The sequence below is a fragment of the Ipomoea triloba genome, chromosome 13 (assembly GCF_003576645.1).
Source record: "Ipomoea triloba cultivar NCNSP0323 chromosome 13, ASM357664v1".
Lineage (NCBI taxonomy): Eukaryota > Viridiplantae > Streptophyta > Magnoliopsida > Solanales > Convolvulaceae > Ipomoea > Ipomoea triloba.
The window spans coordinates 10,741,254-10,756,768 of NC_044928.1; the positions used below are offsets into that span (position 1 = coordinate 10,741,254).

Here is a 15,515-nt window from a genome sequence, read left to right on the forward strand (position 1 = left end):
CAATGAATTGAACACCACATCAAATAAAAACCAGTGCATTATTTTATATTATTGCACGGATCTAAACGCAGAACAACGCATGTGACATATGCATTCACCTATCGACCAGAAGAGCACAAACGCCAGTTGCATTCATCTGTGACATATGCTTGGACCAGAAGAACTAAATTGCCAGTTGCGTTTTAGTGGTAAAGTGTTTCTGGATGCGTCAAATCATCATCAAAGCTCACCACATTTACCTATAAATAGTTCTGGTTAGACGATTTTGTTACAGCACAAACAAAATATATGCATTGTTCATATGGTAGCATCACTTCCTAAAGACGCACAAGTTATTGAAAAGTTTTTATATATATTTCAGACCGCTATGGGAAAAATCAAGAAAAAACGGTGAGAATATATAGATTTATATGAGTATGTTAGTTTGCGTTTTAGGGTTGGAGATTGCTTATTTAATTTGTCCTCGACTTCTGGATATTTTTTCGTTTTGCAGATACAAATTATGGAGGGACAAGTTGAATTTCAATTAAAATTCGCGAATGGTCTCCGAATTTCAATTAAAATTCGCGACATATATTTATTTATTTAAATAAATATATTTCACGAAATTATAAAAAAAAATAGTAATAATATATTTGCATGAAAGAAATGATCATGTCTTTTGCAGAGATGATCCATTACTTTCATTCAAATATATATAATTTCGTCCAATTACAGGTTTAATCGGACGAATTATGTTGTAAAACACGCCATCACGATAAAGTTTGTTTATAATAAGCCTGCCCGCCAACAATGTAATACGTATTTTATATCAGAGAAGCCCATAATATAACTGTATATATGAAAATCAATAAATCATTTATTCTTTCAATTTCTTAATTTTTTGCAATAACTAGTACTTTGTTGTTTATATTTTAATTTTTGAAGTTTATTGAAATATATATAAATTACAGTTATTGATATAAAATTTTGTGATATAAACTTTCATCTTCGTAAAAAAAATTATAACACTAGAATCTAAATCATGTGACGCAAAACTCATTACTAATAAGTAAAGGATGTAACTATATATAAATTACACTTATTGGCCTTCCGAAAGCATTTACCATTCCCTCAATTGCAATAGAATAAATACCCTGCACATCATCATGACGTTTAACACGTGCTCGTTATTTGTGACTTTGCCGTTTTAACATGTTATCAACAATTCTACGAGGCCATTTTAAACCAGCTTGTTGCATTTGTAATCTATGTGTTCGCCGTTGTGCGAACTATAAAGCTAGTTTTTCGTATGTTACTTTAGCCAATGTAGACACCGGTAAAATACGACAACCCTTCAAGCTGTTATTGAATGATTCAGAACTGTTGGTCGTCATTAAACCGTGTCAAAAACCACCATCGTGACTTATAACCCAATAGCGCGGAGGAATTGAATTCAAATAATTATACGCCCCATTGTCAATTGCGCGTATTTTCTTCATTGTTGCTTCAAATGCCCTGGTATCAAAAGCACAACTTGCTTGCCAAACCAATGTTTTTAACGTCTTGTTCTTAAAGTTCGTCATTAGGTTTGATCTAAGATGTCTTAGACAATACCGTCGTTGTATTCGAGGCTCGCTTAATTCAGGCAGATCACGAAACGCAACGTCAATGCCACCATGTCGATCGGATATAATACATATGTATTCAACATCACCAAACACATGTTGTGCCAACAATTTCAAAAACCAAGTCCAACTGTCTCCGGTTTCACCATCAACGATTGAGTATGCAATTGGAAAAATTTCTTTGTTTGCATTCATTGAAACTGCTAGCAGTAAGTGGCCTCCATACTTTCCATACAAATGAGTACCATCAATTGTAAGAACGGGCAGACAATATTTGAATCCGTCAATTGCGGGTTTAAATGCCCAAAACGCGTACTTAAATTGATACTCGTTTGGAGTACCACTTGGGTTGGCAACAATATCAATAACAATGCCGGGGTTTGTTTGATGTTAAGCCAGTAACATTTGCGGAAGTACGTTGTAGGACTCTTCCCACTTCCCATACAATGTTTCCAAAGCGCGCACTCTGCCATACCAAGCCTTTTTGTAATCAACATCAACAACCCATTTGGCCTTTACATCTTGTTGGACATATTTGATTTTGTACTTCGGATCCTCTTCAATTTTTGGCAAAATTAAATCCACAATGACTTGACTAGTAAGGAGGTAGTCTTCCGCGCCTTCGCTGTAATCCACACGATAGGTGTGCTTATCCTTGAACTTTTTAACAATCCAGTGCCCTACAATTGGAACTTCACTCGTAGTAATCATCCACGTACACTGATCAGGATATAAACATGTGGCCTTCCAATATTTTTCTTGCTTAAACACGGTCTTGAAATGTCGGTGCTGAGCAAGGGCTGCAAGGTTGTGAAGTGCTACCAAATTCTTTAATTCTGGGTAACTTCCAAAAAACATTCCAACTTGTATGGACGAACTATGAGAATGTAAAGTTTTTTTGTACTCATCGATATCATCGTACCATTCCGGCGTATCTGATCGATGGCCATATGATGTAAACTGAGATGTTGTCGATGGCGAAGCACGAGCAACCGGTGGGACATATTCTTCGGAATCATTTGAACCATACCAATAATCAGCCCCTTCACCACTTCCGCTACTATCACTACTTCCATCAGATTCAAAATCAAAGCAATAATCTCACCCAGTACATGGTCTAGAAGAAAGTTAGAGAAACGATCTCACCCAATGTGTTCCCCACACAATTTGTACCCAATCTGTAATGGTTATAGCAGATCGTTGAAGTTGGAGATCTATGCAATCAGAAGTCCAAGAAATCCCTTCTTGAAGAGTTGCTCTGTTGCAATATGCTTCACTGACTCACTCTACACTGTCCCACAACTGCATGGTCTTTTGTCCACAAATTCAACATCAGAGTTTTCTTCTCAAGTTTTTCTTCGTAAAACTTTAGATAATAAGTCTTGAGAAAGAGATATGTCAGAGTATCCTTCTTAGATCGTTGAGAGAGTTTTTCAGTGATTCAAAATGTCAAAACTATCTTTTGTAGTAGTGTCTCTCAATTTCTTGAATCAACTCGCTCTTTAAATAATATCTCTAACTTAGGTAGACAAGTAATCTCAAAGATATTTCCATAAGGAAGATTATTGTCTTACCTTTATGAGGTGTACTAGGAGATAAGGACTTTCTTGTAAAGTCACCTCATACGTTGTAACTGCTTGATCAGATAAATCCGGATAGGCGGTGTAGTTTAAGAGCTAGTTTCCACAAGCTCTGACGTAGTGTCTGCTTGATCAGGTATTTACTTAGTTCACTGACATACACAAGACTTAACATATCTAATTTTGCCATAATAATTCAACCAATTACAAGTTAGGGTTTCTAACCTTTAAACACTAACAATTATAATACATTTGTATTATTTATAAGTTATCAAATAATATTACAAGTCGTTTTCAAAAAAAAAAATAATATTACAAGTCTTATATACATTTTTAATAGCACAAGTTCAAATGATGTTAAAGTCTTTAAAAAAAATTTTAGTTTAGTAAAAAATTATTATTAATTTTGAGATTAATGGCTAAAATCTTATTTTAAACAAAAGTATTTACTTTAAAAAGTATGTGTGTATATAACTATAACTATAACTATAACTATATATATATATATATATATATATATATATATAGATAGATAGATAGATAGATAGATATATTAGCATTATTATTTCAAATTTCAAAAGGTTGAAGTTAGTCAAGTTACCTAATTAGAAATAATTTTAGTTGTTAAATGTTAATTATGAGGTCAAGGTTCAAATCTCATTTCAAATAAAAAAGTGAATTTATAATTATATTATATATAAATAAATAAAAAATTCCTTGTTTAACCTAAGACCGGCCCACAAGAGGCCTAGGCCCAAGATCGGCCCATGTTCATAATTTGACCACCTCTAATTTACAGAAAATGATGAGTTTGGTCCCTAAGTTATAATCGTAGTGATGACTCAGTCCCTGTGTTATTACCATATCCATTTTTAGTCGCTCCGCTATGAATAAAGTGGCGAGTTTGATCCCTAGCGTTATTGGTGTATTGACAGAGTTAATTTAAGGGTTAAGAAGTAAATTCTTTAATAAAACTGCAATATAACTTGTTTCTCTTGTTTCTCCCTTGTACAGACTTAGCCAAAATACTTTCCCTCGAAATCGACAAAAGTCCTAAATTACTTATGTAATCAACGAAGAAATTGTACTCCCATTTTTATGAAAAATCAAATTTCAATATTTCAATTCTATTTATAAAAAAACAACTTAAATTACAAATTTTTGACAAATAAAAAAACTTACTCCATAACGTAGACAATCTTGGTATCTTTTCCTCGGATTAACATAACCCCAGGATATTTCGATTATTTACTTAAACATATAAAATAGAGAAACAACTTACCTGTGAATTTTGCAAATTAAAAGTGGAAGAATTTGAGACGTCAATGCTTAGAGAAGAAGAAGACCTTCGAATGTAGATATAAGAAGAAAAGAACGATTGTTACACAATGAGTTTTAACATAAAAATGGGATTATAATTTGTAATTTCTATTTTACCTATCTATTATTAAATTATTTTTAAGTTTTGCGTTAACTCCAGACGAAATATTAACGTCGGGGATCAAACTCGTCACTTCACTTAACCGAGGAATTAACCTAAGATAATGTCATAACTTAAGGATTAAAAAAAAAAGAATAGGAACTTGTTTATAACTCAGGAACTAAAGATGTAATTTTTCACCTGGTATATAAATTAGCTCTGCCTAATAAGCGTCTTTTCAGTACCCGAGACAGGCCCAGGCCCAGAATTTGGCTACTTTCAATAGGCCTAAGTATGTAAGGTTAGCTCTGCCCAATAGGCCTTTTCAGTTCGTAGAGACTGACGGGTTTATGTGAAGGGCCAGAGGGGTTCCGCCTCCTAAGTCCTAATTCTGCAGCCAAATCAGCTTCACAATTCTGCAGAGAAATGCCAGGCTCAGTAATAGAAACTGAACATGAAGCCATTAACAAATTCGAGTATTTAGAGGAGGAAGTCAATGAAGAAGAAGAGGAATCATGGTCCTCTTCCGACGAGGAAATCGGCGGCGCCTTGGATTACTTGGATGCTAGGGATGGTTCGGAAGGCGGCATTGGCGGCGGTGGTGGTGGAGGTTTCACTCTGCAATCAAGTGGTAGACGACCCAATGCTTACGGAGGGATTCACTCTCGACCCAACAATTCATCCCTTCAACCCCTCTCCAATCGCACCCAGAAGTTTGCTAATCGCATCAAAGCTTCCCCTTTGGAGGTAGGTAATCATAATTCTTATTGAATTGTAATTTTATAATCATAATAGAAAGATAATGCAATTTATATTATATTTTACGTGAATTTGGTATGCTAATTAATTATTTAAAACATTGGATTTTCTAGTCAAATCAGGGAAAAGATCCACTTCGAATTTATTGATGCGAATTTTCTTATATTTAGTGAATTTGCTCATCAAAAGACGAAAAAAAAATAAGATTTGATTTGACTCCTATTTGTGTCTATTTGGTAGACTGTGACCAGGTGCACCAAGCTTGGTGTACCCTCTGAATTTTAGTGAGCTTAATGCTTTGAAGTCAATGAAAACATCCATGCATGAATATTTACATAAAAAACAATGAACAATTTTTGGATGAAATTTTGTTACAAACATGACTAGCATTATTTCAAAGTCAATGAAAGTTTGTTTCAAAAGCATTTAACTTTAAACTTTAAAGTGAACATCTCTCACAATTTTGATGAAGATCACCCACAACTACTATGAACATTTATTGTGGATGCACTGATGCACATGGTGGATCAGGGCCTCAGGGGGCCATAATATGCATCTGCATGCCCTTCATTTCCACAAAGTCAAATCCTTTACAATCTTTTTGTAGTGAGTAAGACTGAAAAGGATTATTTAGAAAAGGAAGTACAACCTGCTTTTCTGCTGTTCTTATAGGAACAGTGATATGTGCAAGAACTTGTAAAATGCAAAGCCTGTTTTCCTCAGTTTCTTCATTACTGTAACCACTGAGTAAAATTGAGTGAATCTAAAGTTGGAAACATATGCAGTAAAGGGAGGAAAGTTGACTTGTGAAGATACTATTATTGCTAAAAGTTTTGATAATTATGCCTTTGAAACATGTAACTTGCTAAATACTGAAATGTGCTTGAGTTGCTGTCGATCACAGGAATGGGAAGGAAGGATCAATTTTGGCATGTCAAACTCCGTAACAACTGAAATTCGTGAAAGTGTTCGTGAGATGGCCATTGGTAAAACTAAAACCACTGACAAAGCAGACCGTGCAACTGTTGAACAGGTAATGTACCCAATTTATGATGTAGCGAAAATTTTATAATCCTATGCTGTCAGTAATGAAAATAGATTCTCAATGATAATTTTCCCTAATACTTTGATTAGTGAGTTCCGTATTTGTGCTTCTTTTCTTGACATGCAGTGCTGCTACAGTGCTACATCTGAAAGTCACAATAATTCTAATTGTTTTGGAACTCCTTCATTTTGTTATTACATCTGTAAGTCGTGATAAATCTATAAATCAAAAGATTTCAGTCCATACTTGCAAGTAGCATATAGCTCCTCAGTAGCTAAAGTATATAAAACTTTTGAAAGAGAAGGCATAGACTCATAGAGTGAGTATCATATAGCTCCTCACTCCTTAGTAGCGAAAGTATATAAAACTTTTGAAAGAGAAGGCATAGAACGAGTATGTGCAAAAAACAATGGGATTCCATTGTATTCAGTTTACCTGAAAAGCCTTCAAGTTTTCAGTACAAATACAAATTGAATGCCTACATGGAAATGAAAATCAGTTTCTCTTTATAATCTGTAGAGAGGTTAACAGTAGATCACATTCTATGGGTTGTTCAATTTGTTCAGTTCCTTTGTTTCAAGATTGAAACTTCATGATTCTCTGTGCATTTTGGCCATAGTTGGAAAATATTTATTTTATTATTACCTACCTCTGCTTCAATTTTTGTGCCACTTCTGGCATATCCCTCCTTTTTGACCTTCAATCTTCCTCAGGATTTGCATCACTTCACCCTCTGCTTTGTTTCATTTGTTTTTCAATCAACATTTTTAGATTTTTGGGTCAAGATAATCTGGCTAGCTAAACAATTTTTCCACAGAAAAGGCCCATACTTTGATGTACCACTTATTGTGTGTATATGTCTCACTGAGCATTTACATTAAGTAAATGCCCATATTATCAAGGATGTTAATACTTGAGTACTTCTTGCTAAGATATCTTTTCTTTTTCAGGCAATTGACCCAAGAACTCGCATGGTTTTGTTTAAAATGCTGAACCGTGGTGTGTTTCATGATATCAATGGTTGCATTTCAACTGGTAAAGAGGTATGTCAATGTGATTTTGTTTGCAAAGTTTGCTTTTTGGCTATATTTTCCTGGAAGCTGTTCACTTGGATTGATGTTACCTGCTCTTTCAAATAGGCCAATGTTTACCATGCTTCAAAATCTGATGGGGAGGAACTTGCAATCAAAGTTTACAAGACTTCAGTCCTTGTATTTAAGTATAACCTTATAACCTTACAACTAAGCATTTAGTTCCTTTCTATTAATCTTATCTTTCTGTTGATTTCATAATTATGGTTGACTTTTATTAAAAGCCTTTTCACATTGGATAATGGCTTGCTTTACACATGTCGAAGCAAATTAAGGATTGCCAGCATTTACTTTTGACATCTATATCATGCTGTGCTTTTAATTTTATTCTTTTGAAATTCTGAAGGAAATATCATGCATTATGTAATAATTGAAAGATAATCATTTGATGTAGTGCATATGGCGATTGATATCATATTTAAAATTAATTGTGATTTTTGTGGAACTAGTGGTATAGAAGGTTGGCTTAGTATAGTGGCCAAGTGTTCACTGTTAAGTCAGAGTTCAAGGATCCTTGCAAGTTGGATTTGACCATAAGTGGTGTCTAACACACTAGTTGAAATCTGAAAATTACCTGAGTCTTATGCACATGTATGTTGGTTTAGTAGTCAGTTTATTTAAAATATGACCACAAAACAACCCTCCCACAAACCAATCCACTCACGCACCAAAAATAATAAGGGAAAGATGGAAATGTGGCAAGAATACTGAGAAAATAAAATAATAATGTAAAAGGAAGAGATAATACTATCATGCTCCTTTGTTGTTGTTGTTGTTGTTGTTGTTGTACTTTGTGCTTTATACATTTCAATTTCCTTGAAATTCCATTATTTACCAAGCATTCTAATTAATTATGCTATGGTTTCTTTTCACTTCAGGGATAGAGATCGTTATGTTCAGGGTGACTATCGGTTCAGATATGGATATTGCAAGCATAACCCCCGGAAAATGGTTAAGACATGGGCTGAGAAAGAAATGAGGAATCTAATGAGGTAAGGAAATATTCATGTTTCCCATCTTGAATCTATCTTGTTACTTCTCTTATTGCTTTCCTTTATGCCTCTCTCTCTCTCTTTTGGCACATAAATTGGTAGTGTTGATAGGTTACTTAAGCATTAATTGTCAAGGTGTCAATGTATGCCTAAAATCCCCAGTTAACCCCGATCCATATCTGCTACTCTGCTAGTGCCATTTTTGAACTTAGGGAGCAGTGCAATGTGAGACCTCCTAAGGGGAAAATAGAGGCCTACCGTACCAAGAAATATTTCGAGTGGGATGAACACCAACATGGCCTGCTGGGATTACTGAGAACCTACCCACATGCCACAGCCTGGGTGCTTCTGAGTTCCATTTGGATGCCTTTGTAAAGCTTTTAGTCGCTAGTTATGGGCCATACTGTACTTTCAGGGAAAAAGTATCATTCCTTCTATATCAGAAAATCTAACTCCTTTTATTTCCTTAAATGATTCATTTACTAAAAGTGCTTCTGCGACTGCAGGCTTAAGGCAGCTGGAATAAGGTGCCCAACTCCACTTCTTTTGAGGTTGCATGTTCTGGTTATGGAATTCATAGGTACAGTGTGTATATATGCATTTCAAAATTCACTCATTATGTAAATAGAATAAGAACTATATTAAACAGTATTCATGAAGAGGTGGAAGCTGATTTTGAATATGTTTCCAATGGCTACCATCTAATATCTCTGTCTTATGAAAGGTATAGTTTGATTTGATTTGATTTATGTTTATTGGGCAATGCTGTAGAAATTTTACTTGGCAGTGATCTGTGATTATAACCTAACTGAAAATTGCAAAGAAACCGAAATTCTTTAGAGCCCTACTTTATATATGAGATCCATTCTGCATGAAAGGATCCTTCACATGCTTCAGCAAAATTATATATGAGTTCTTGATCACAGGGGTTTTATAGTGATGATTGGTTTTGTAGGGTGCATGGTTGAAAAAATTGCTAGGCGCCCGGGGGACGCTAGCGCCTAGGCGGCGATTAATCGGCACCTAGGTGCCCGTGTATTTTTTTATTTTTTATTTTTAAAAAATTTGTTTAATTTTTTTAAAATTTTTTTAAAGACTAATGGCTTGTTTGGTTGGACGTAGTTTGGGAGGAATTGCAATCAGTAAATTTCCAAACTACAATGTTTGGTTGGAGGGAATTGCAATTCCGCAGAATTGCAATTCCCTCCAAATGTTGAATTGCAATTCATGGGGTACCCCCATGAATTGCAATTCGGTGGAGAGGAAGGGCAAATTGTTGGTGTAAAGACAATTTTGCCCCTCCTCCCATACTCTTTGTTTTTTTTTTTTTTTTTTTTAAAATTTGAAAGAATTATTATTATTATTATTATTATTTTGAAAGAATTATTATTATTATTATTTGAATGAATTATTATTATTATTATTATTATTATTACTATTGCTATTGCTATTGCTATTACAATTACTACTACTATTACTAATTTACTACAACATAAGGGCATTTTAGTCATTTTGTCGCTTCTTACCTTTCAATTACCTGTACTCCTATTTCTGCATACCGAACACTGTAATTTCAATTCTTACTTTATTTATTGAATTGCAATTCCACCGAATTACAATTTTTTCCCCCCTTAATTCCCTCTTCTCAACCAAACGCCCTGTAATAGTTATAAATTATTTAATACTTTAGTAGTTAATACTAAAATATTAAATATTAACCTAAAAAATATCTAGTGTTATTTGGGGTTATTTCGTTCAAAAACGATGTCGTTTTGAGTTAAATAATCCATTTAAAAAAAAATGAACAATAGCTAATCGGCGTCTAGGCGGCCTAGTCAGTGCCTAGGAGGTTAGCGCCTAGACCATTGATTATGGTGATATGCTAGGCGGCCGGCCGGCGCCTAGCGCCGATTAATGGGTGCCTAGGTCGGATTTTTGCAAGACTGGTAGGGTGGAAAGCAGTAGGGTGTTCAGAACAGCTGTTGACATAGGTTTGAAATAGATTGGATTAGTGGGCTCTTGTCTAAGACCAGAACATGGAGGGTGCCATTGTGGAGGAAGTTTGGAGAAGTCTTGTTAGGTAGCACTGGAAATAGAAAAAATCATTACTGTGTAGTTGACTCTAGTTGGAGAGGGCTGGCTAGGTGTGTTAGTGGAGATTTGATGCTTCTTACATGAAGATGAGAGATATCTGGGTTACACAAACTTAGTAACTTACAAATGGTTGTTAATTGTAACTCAAACGGCAGCCTTAGAGTCTTCTTGTCTGGTGTGGAAGGATGTCCTCCATGTTAAAATCAAGTTTTGGAATGAGGGGAAAGTTTCTAAAGCTCACCGGTGGAAGTTACAATGGTAAGGGAATTAAAGAGTATAGGAGTAGAAAATTCGGTTTTCTGGTGGTCAGAACCAGAAGCTTTGTTAGCTTAACCATTGGAACCAGCAAAGAGTGGTTTTTTTTTTAGGATCAAATGTTGTGGCATGTGAGAGGCTTTCTACTCAGTTTGAAACGCTTCAAAAACCTTAATAGGCTCGTGGCCCTATTTTATCTAAAGCTACTTTTTAAGCAGGTGCAACTATTTCTCTTTGGCCAGCTCTAGATGGACTTTGAGTTTGAGAGCTGCCCAAGCCCTCTTCCACAGAGAGGCTTTGCAGGTCATCCAAGAGGAAATAAGATTCCAACAACCCTAGCATGTATCAGTCTTCTGTTGCAAAGGAAAAGGAAAGGCAGGTCTCTGGTCTTCATGGGCATGCTGAAGGATCCAGCCATTTCCTTGTCTATTTGCAGGATACTTNTTTTTTTTTTTTTTTTTTTTTTAAAATTTGAAAGAATTATTATTATTATTATTATTATTTTGAAAGAATTATTATTATTATTATTTGAATGAATTATTATTATTATTATTATTATTATTACTATTGCTATTGCTATTGCTATTACAATTACTACTACTATTACTAATTTACTACAACATAAGGGCATTTTAGTCATTTTGTCGCTTCTTACCTTTCAATTACCTGTACTCCTATTTCTGCATACCGAACACTGTAATTTCAATTCTTACTTTATTTATTGAATTGCAATTCCACCGAATTACAATTTTTTCCCCCCTTAATTCCCTCTTCTCAACCAAACGCCCTGTAATAGTTATAAATTATTTAATACTTTAGTAGTTAATACTAAAATATTAAATATTAACCTAAAAAATATCTAGTGTTATTTGGGGTTATTTCGTTCAAAAACGATGTCGTTTTGAGTTAAATAATCCATTTAAAAAAAAATGAACAATAGCTAATCGGCGTCTAGGCGGCCTAGTCAGTGCCTAGGAGGTTAGCGCCTAGACCATTGATTATGGTGATATGCTAGGCGGCCGGCCGGCGCCTAGCGCCGATTAATGGGTGCCTAGGTCGGATTTTTGCAAGACTGGTAGGGTGGAAAGCAGTAGGGTGTTCAGAACAGCTGTTGACATAGGTTTGAAATAGATTGGATTAGTGGGCTCTTGTCTAAGACCAGAACATGGAGGGTGCCATTGTGGAGGAAGTTTGGAGAAGTCTTGTTAGGTAGCACTGGAAATAGAAAAAATCATTACTGTGTAGTTGACTCTAGTTGGAGAGGGCTGGCTAGGTGTGTTAGTGGAGATTTGATGCTTCTTACATGAAGATGAGAGATATCTGGGTTACACAAACTTAGTAACTTACAAATGGTTGTTAATTGTAACTCAAACGGCAGCCTTAGAGTCTTCTTGTCTGGTGTGGAAGGATGTCCTCCATGTTAAAATCAAGTTTTGGAATGAGGGGAAAGTTTCTAAAGCTCACCGGTGGAAGTTACAATGGTAAGGGAATTAAAGAGTATAGGAGTAGAAAATTCGGTTTTCTGGTGGTCAGAACCAGAAGCTTTGTTAGCTTAACCATTGGAACCAGCAAAGAGTGGTTTTTTTTTTAGGATCAAATGTTGTGGCATGTGAGAGGCTTTCTACTCAGTTTGAAACGCTTCAAAAACCTTAATAGGCTCGTGGCCCTATTTTATCTAAAGCTACTTTTTAAGCAGGTGCAACTATTTCTCTTTGGCCAGCTCTAGATGGACTTTGAGTTTGAGAGCTGCCCAAGCCCTCTTCCACAGAGAGGCTTTGCAGGTCATCCAAGAGGAAATAAGATTCCAACAACCCTAGCATGTATCAGTCTTCTGTTGCAAAGGAAAAGGAAAGGCAGGTCTCTGGTCTTCATGGGCATGCTGAAGGATCCAGCCATTTCCTTGTCTATTTGCAGGATACTTAGGTTGAAATAATTCTTCAAGATTGTGCATAAGAGTAGGGGGCTGCAACCTGATTTCAACTTTGTGAAAGATATCGTATTCCTACAGGCACAAATGGTGCAGGATGCTTTAAGAAATGGGTTGACCTCACATGGGGATGAAGACTGATGTTTCTCTTCTAGTGATTAGGCTGTGGTGTGGGATAGCAACTCAGAAGCTTAGTCAGCATATCCAAAGTATATGCTGTGGATTCTGGGCACTGCCCTTGGGTTGGAGGTAAATGGAAGTGAGGAGCAAATGATGGCTAATTGCTAAGGGTGACTCTAAGTAGAATATTGGTAATGACAAGAAAGATATGTCAAAGCTGGGGAGAGTTCAAGGAGTTGGAATGACAGGTAGATTACAAATATAAGGAAAGAAAAGCTCAAATGGGTTGGAACAAGGAGTGGGTATTCTTAGTTTTTGGAGTTGCAGTAGGATTTCCATTGGTAGAGAGAGGCTATTGTTTGAGCTTTTTGGGTGGGTCAACTTCTGGCTAGTTTTCAATGGGGTTGAGTCTGTGGAGATTGCTTCCTAGAGTATTCTTTTGATATGGTGAATATGGGTTGCACCCCCTTGATGGACTTAATAAAATTTGTACTAAAAAAAAAGTAGAGAAGCTATTTCAAGTTTTCTGCATTTCTACAATTCAAGGCTTCTAAAATTCTTTTGCCAACAATTTCACAAATATCCTCTTTTGATTTGATGTATTATTCTAAGAACACCTTTCTACAGGCAGAGGAGGTTGGGCAGCACCTAGACTTAAGGATGCCGGTTTACCTCTTGACAAGTTGCGTGAAGGTTATGTGGAGGTCAGTTTTTTATTCTTTATATAGTAGACTTTTGTCACTATTTGTTTTGATCATAAAAGGTACTTTTCCCAACATTCTGTTGCTTTTATTTGCTTTATAACTTGTGAAGAACTTGGCATTCAATTTTTGTCCTTGAACTGTAGCTACCTGGTGGAAATAATTAACTTGATTCACATCATGAATATGATGTAGAGCCGTATAAAAAAAATTAATAAAATTAACAGTGTACAGCCTTTCCTCTGTATATAAATGTTGGTGAGTGCTTCTATAAATGGGTGGAATCCTTGTGCTGTAGTGCAATTTGGGTGTTGCAGGTTTGAGGTATGAATAAAAAAAATTCTCTCTATAGGACTTTATGCACTAATCAGAGCCCACACTGGCACGCTCAATGTGAATGATTCAGTAGAGTTCTCAACCTTTCTACTAGAAAAAAAATGCTGACTCTATATATTAGAAAAGGCTGCTGTTTTGACATTATCGAAGTTTTTTTGCACCTCTGCCAGATAATTATGGCAATGCGAAAACTGCATCAGAAATGCAAGTTGGTGCACGGTGACCTAAGTGAGTATAACATACTCTATCTTGAGGTAATCCTTCTCTCCCTTCACTTCACTGAACTGTATAGTGATGCTTTTTATCATTTTATTTGGTGTATGCCAACATTTGAATAATTTTTGTGATGTTGCAGGGTCACTTGTATATCATCGATGTTTCACAAGCAGTTGATCTTGACCATCCCCATGCGCTTGATTTTTTAAGGGAAGATTGTGTTCATGTGTCTGTGAGTTCGCCCTTTCAGCTATTGCATTTATGCTAATAATGTTCATGATTTGTGTATAACTGCAACTAGTTTAGTTATATGCTGGATTACGAAGAGCTAGTGGTGTGGTATGTAGGATTTCTTCAGAAAGCATGGAGTAGGTGTCATGACAATTAGAGAATTGTTTGATTTTATTGTTGATCCTACCATTGATGATGATTCGGTGGATACTTATTTGGAAGAGGTATGAAATGTTAGATGCTGTTGCAATAAAAAATAAAAAATAAATCAAATTAGTTATTTTCTAGACGTCTGGATCTCAATGTGATTCAGGTTCAACAAAAGATTTTGGCTAGAGGTGAAGTGAGCGCAGAGGATGAAATTGCTGACTCCGTATTCATTCAGGTTGGTTTTTTTTTGTGCTTTAGAATTAAAATTAGAATTAATCAGCTCTTTTCATATACAAATCTTTAATATCTGGGGATAATTTTAGAGAACAACACCACAAGTGTGGCATGATTATTAGTATTTTTGTTGCAGTCATTTATTCCAAAAACGCTAGATACTGTGAAAAACGCTGAGGCAGATGTGCAACGTATTGTTAGTGGCGAGGACACTGGAGATCTGTACTACAAAACCATAACAGGGCTGAAGCAAGTGCTCTCTACAGCAGAAAAGAGAGAGGCTCCCGATGCAGCAGCAGCTGAGCAGAACAAATTATTGGAGAATAATTCGGAGACTGAAAGCGATGAAACTGAGAGTAGTAGTAGTAGTGGTGGTTCTAGTGATTCTGAGGAAGAAAGCAGCAGCGACAAACCTACATCATTGGAAAGAAAAGCTGCCAGGAAGGAGAACAAGAAGAAGGTTAAGGAAGAGAAGAGGGAAGCTCGTAAACATAAAGTGCCAAAAGCTGTGAAGAAGAAAAAGAAAAAGTTGGCTAAGGCCAAGAAGTATCGCTAGCTAGTCGATCACAGCCCATTCCTCCAATTTATTTGAGATGAGAAGCAGCAGTTCGATGTAGTTAATGTTAGTTTGAGTGATGTATAATCTTATATACTACGTAATTTTTTTCTTTTAAAAATCTCGCATATAATATGATATTGTATGAGAACCAAACCCATAAAATAAGTTGATAGAATATAAGGTACACTTTATGTCCCA

At 35.7% G+C, this 15,515-nt stretch overlaps 1 protein-coding gene across 1 annotated transcript; it reads left to right on the forward strand.

Annotated features, from left to right (window-relative positions):
* The first annotated feature begins 4,955 nt into the window (after positions 1-4,955).
* LOC116001019 (serine/threonine-protein kinase RIO1-like) lies at positions 4,956-15,515 on the forward strand. The gene is made up of 12 exons (XM_031240920.1): positions 4,956-5,354; positions 6,271-6,399; positions 7,362-7,454; positions 7,551-7,630; positions 8,381-8,494; positions 9,001-9,074; positions 13,518-13,594; positions 14,098-14,181; positions 14,283-14,375; positions 14,491-14,598; positions 14,688-14,759; positions 14,895-15,515. Exons 1-12 carry the CDS (start codon positions 5,034-5,036, stop codon positions 15,312-15,314), a joined length of 1,665 nt encoding a protein of 554 aa, XP_031096780.1. The 5' UTR covers positions 4,956-5,033; the 3' UTR covers positions 15,315-15,515.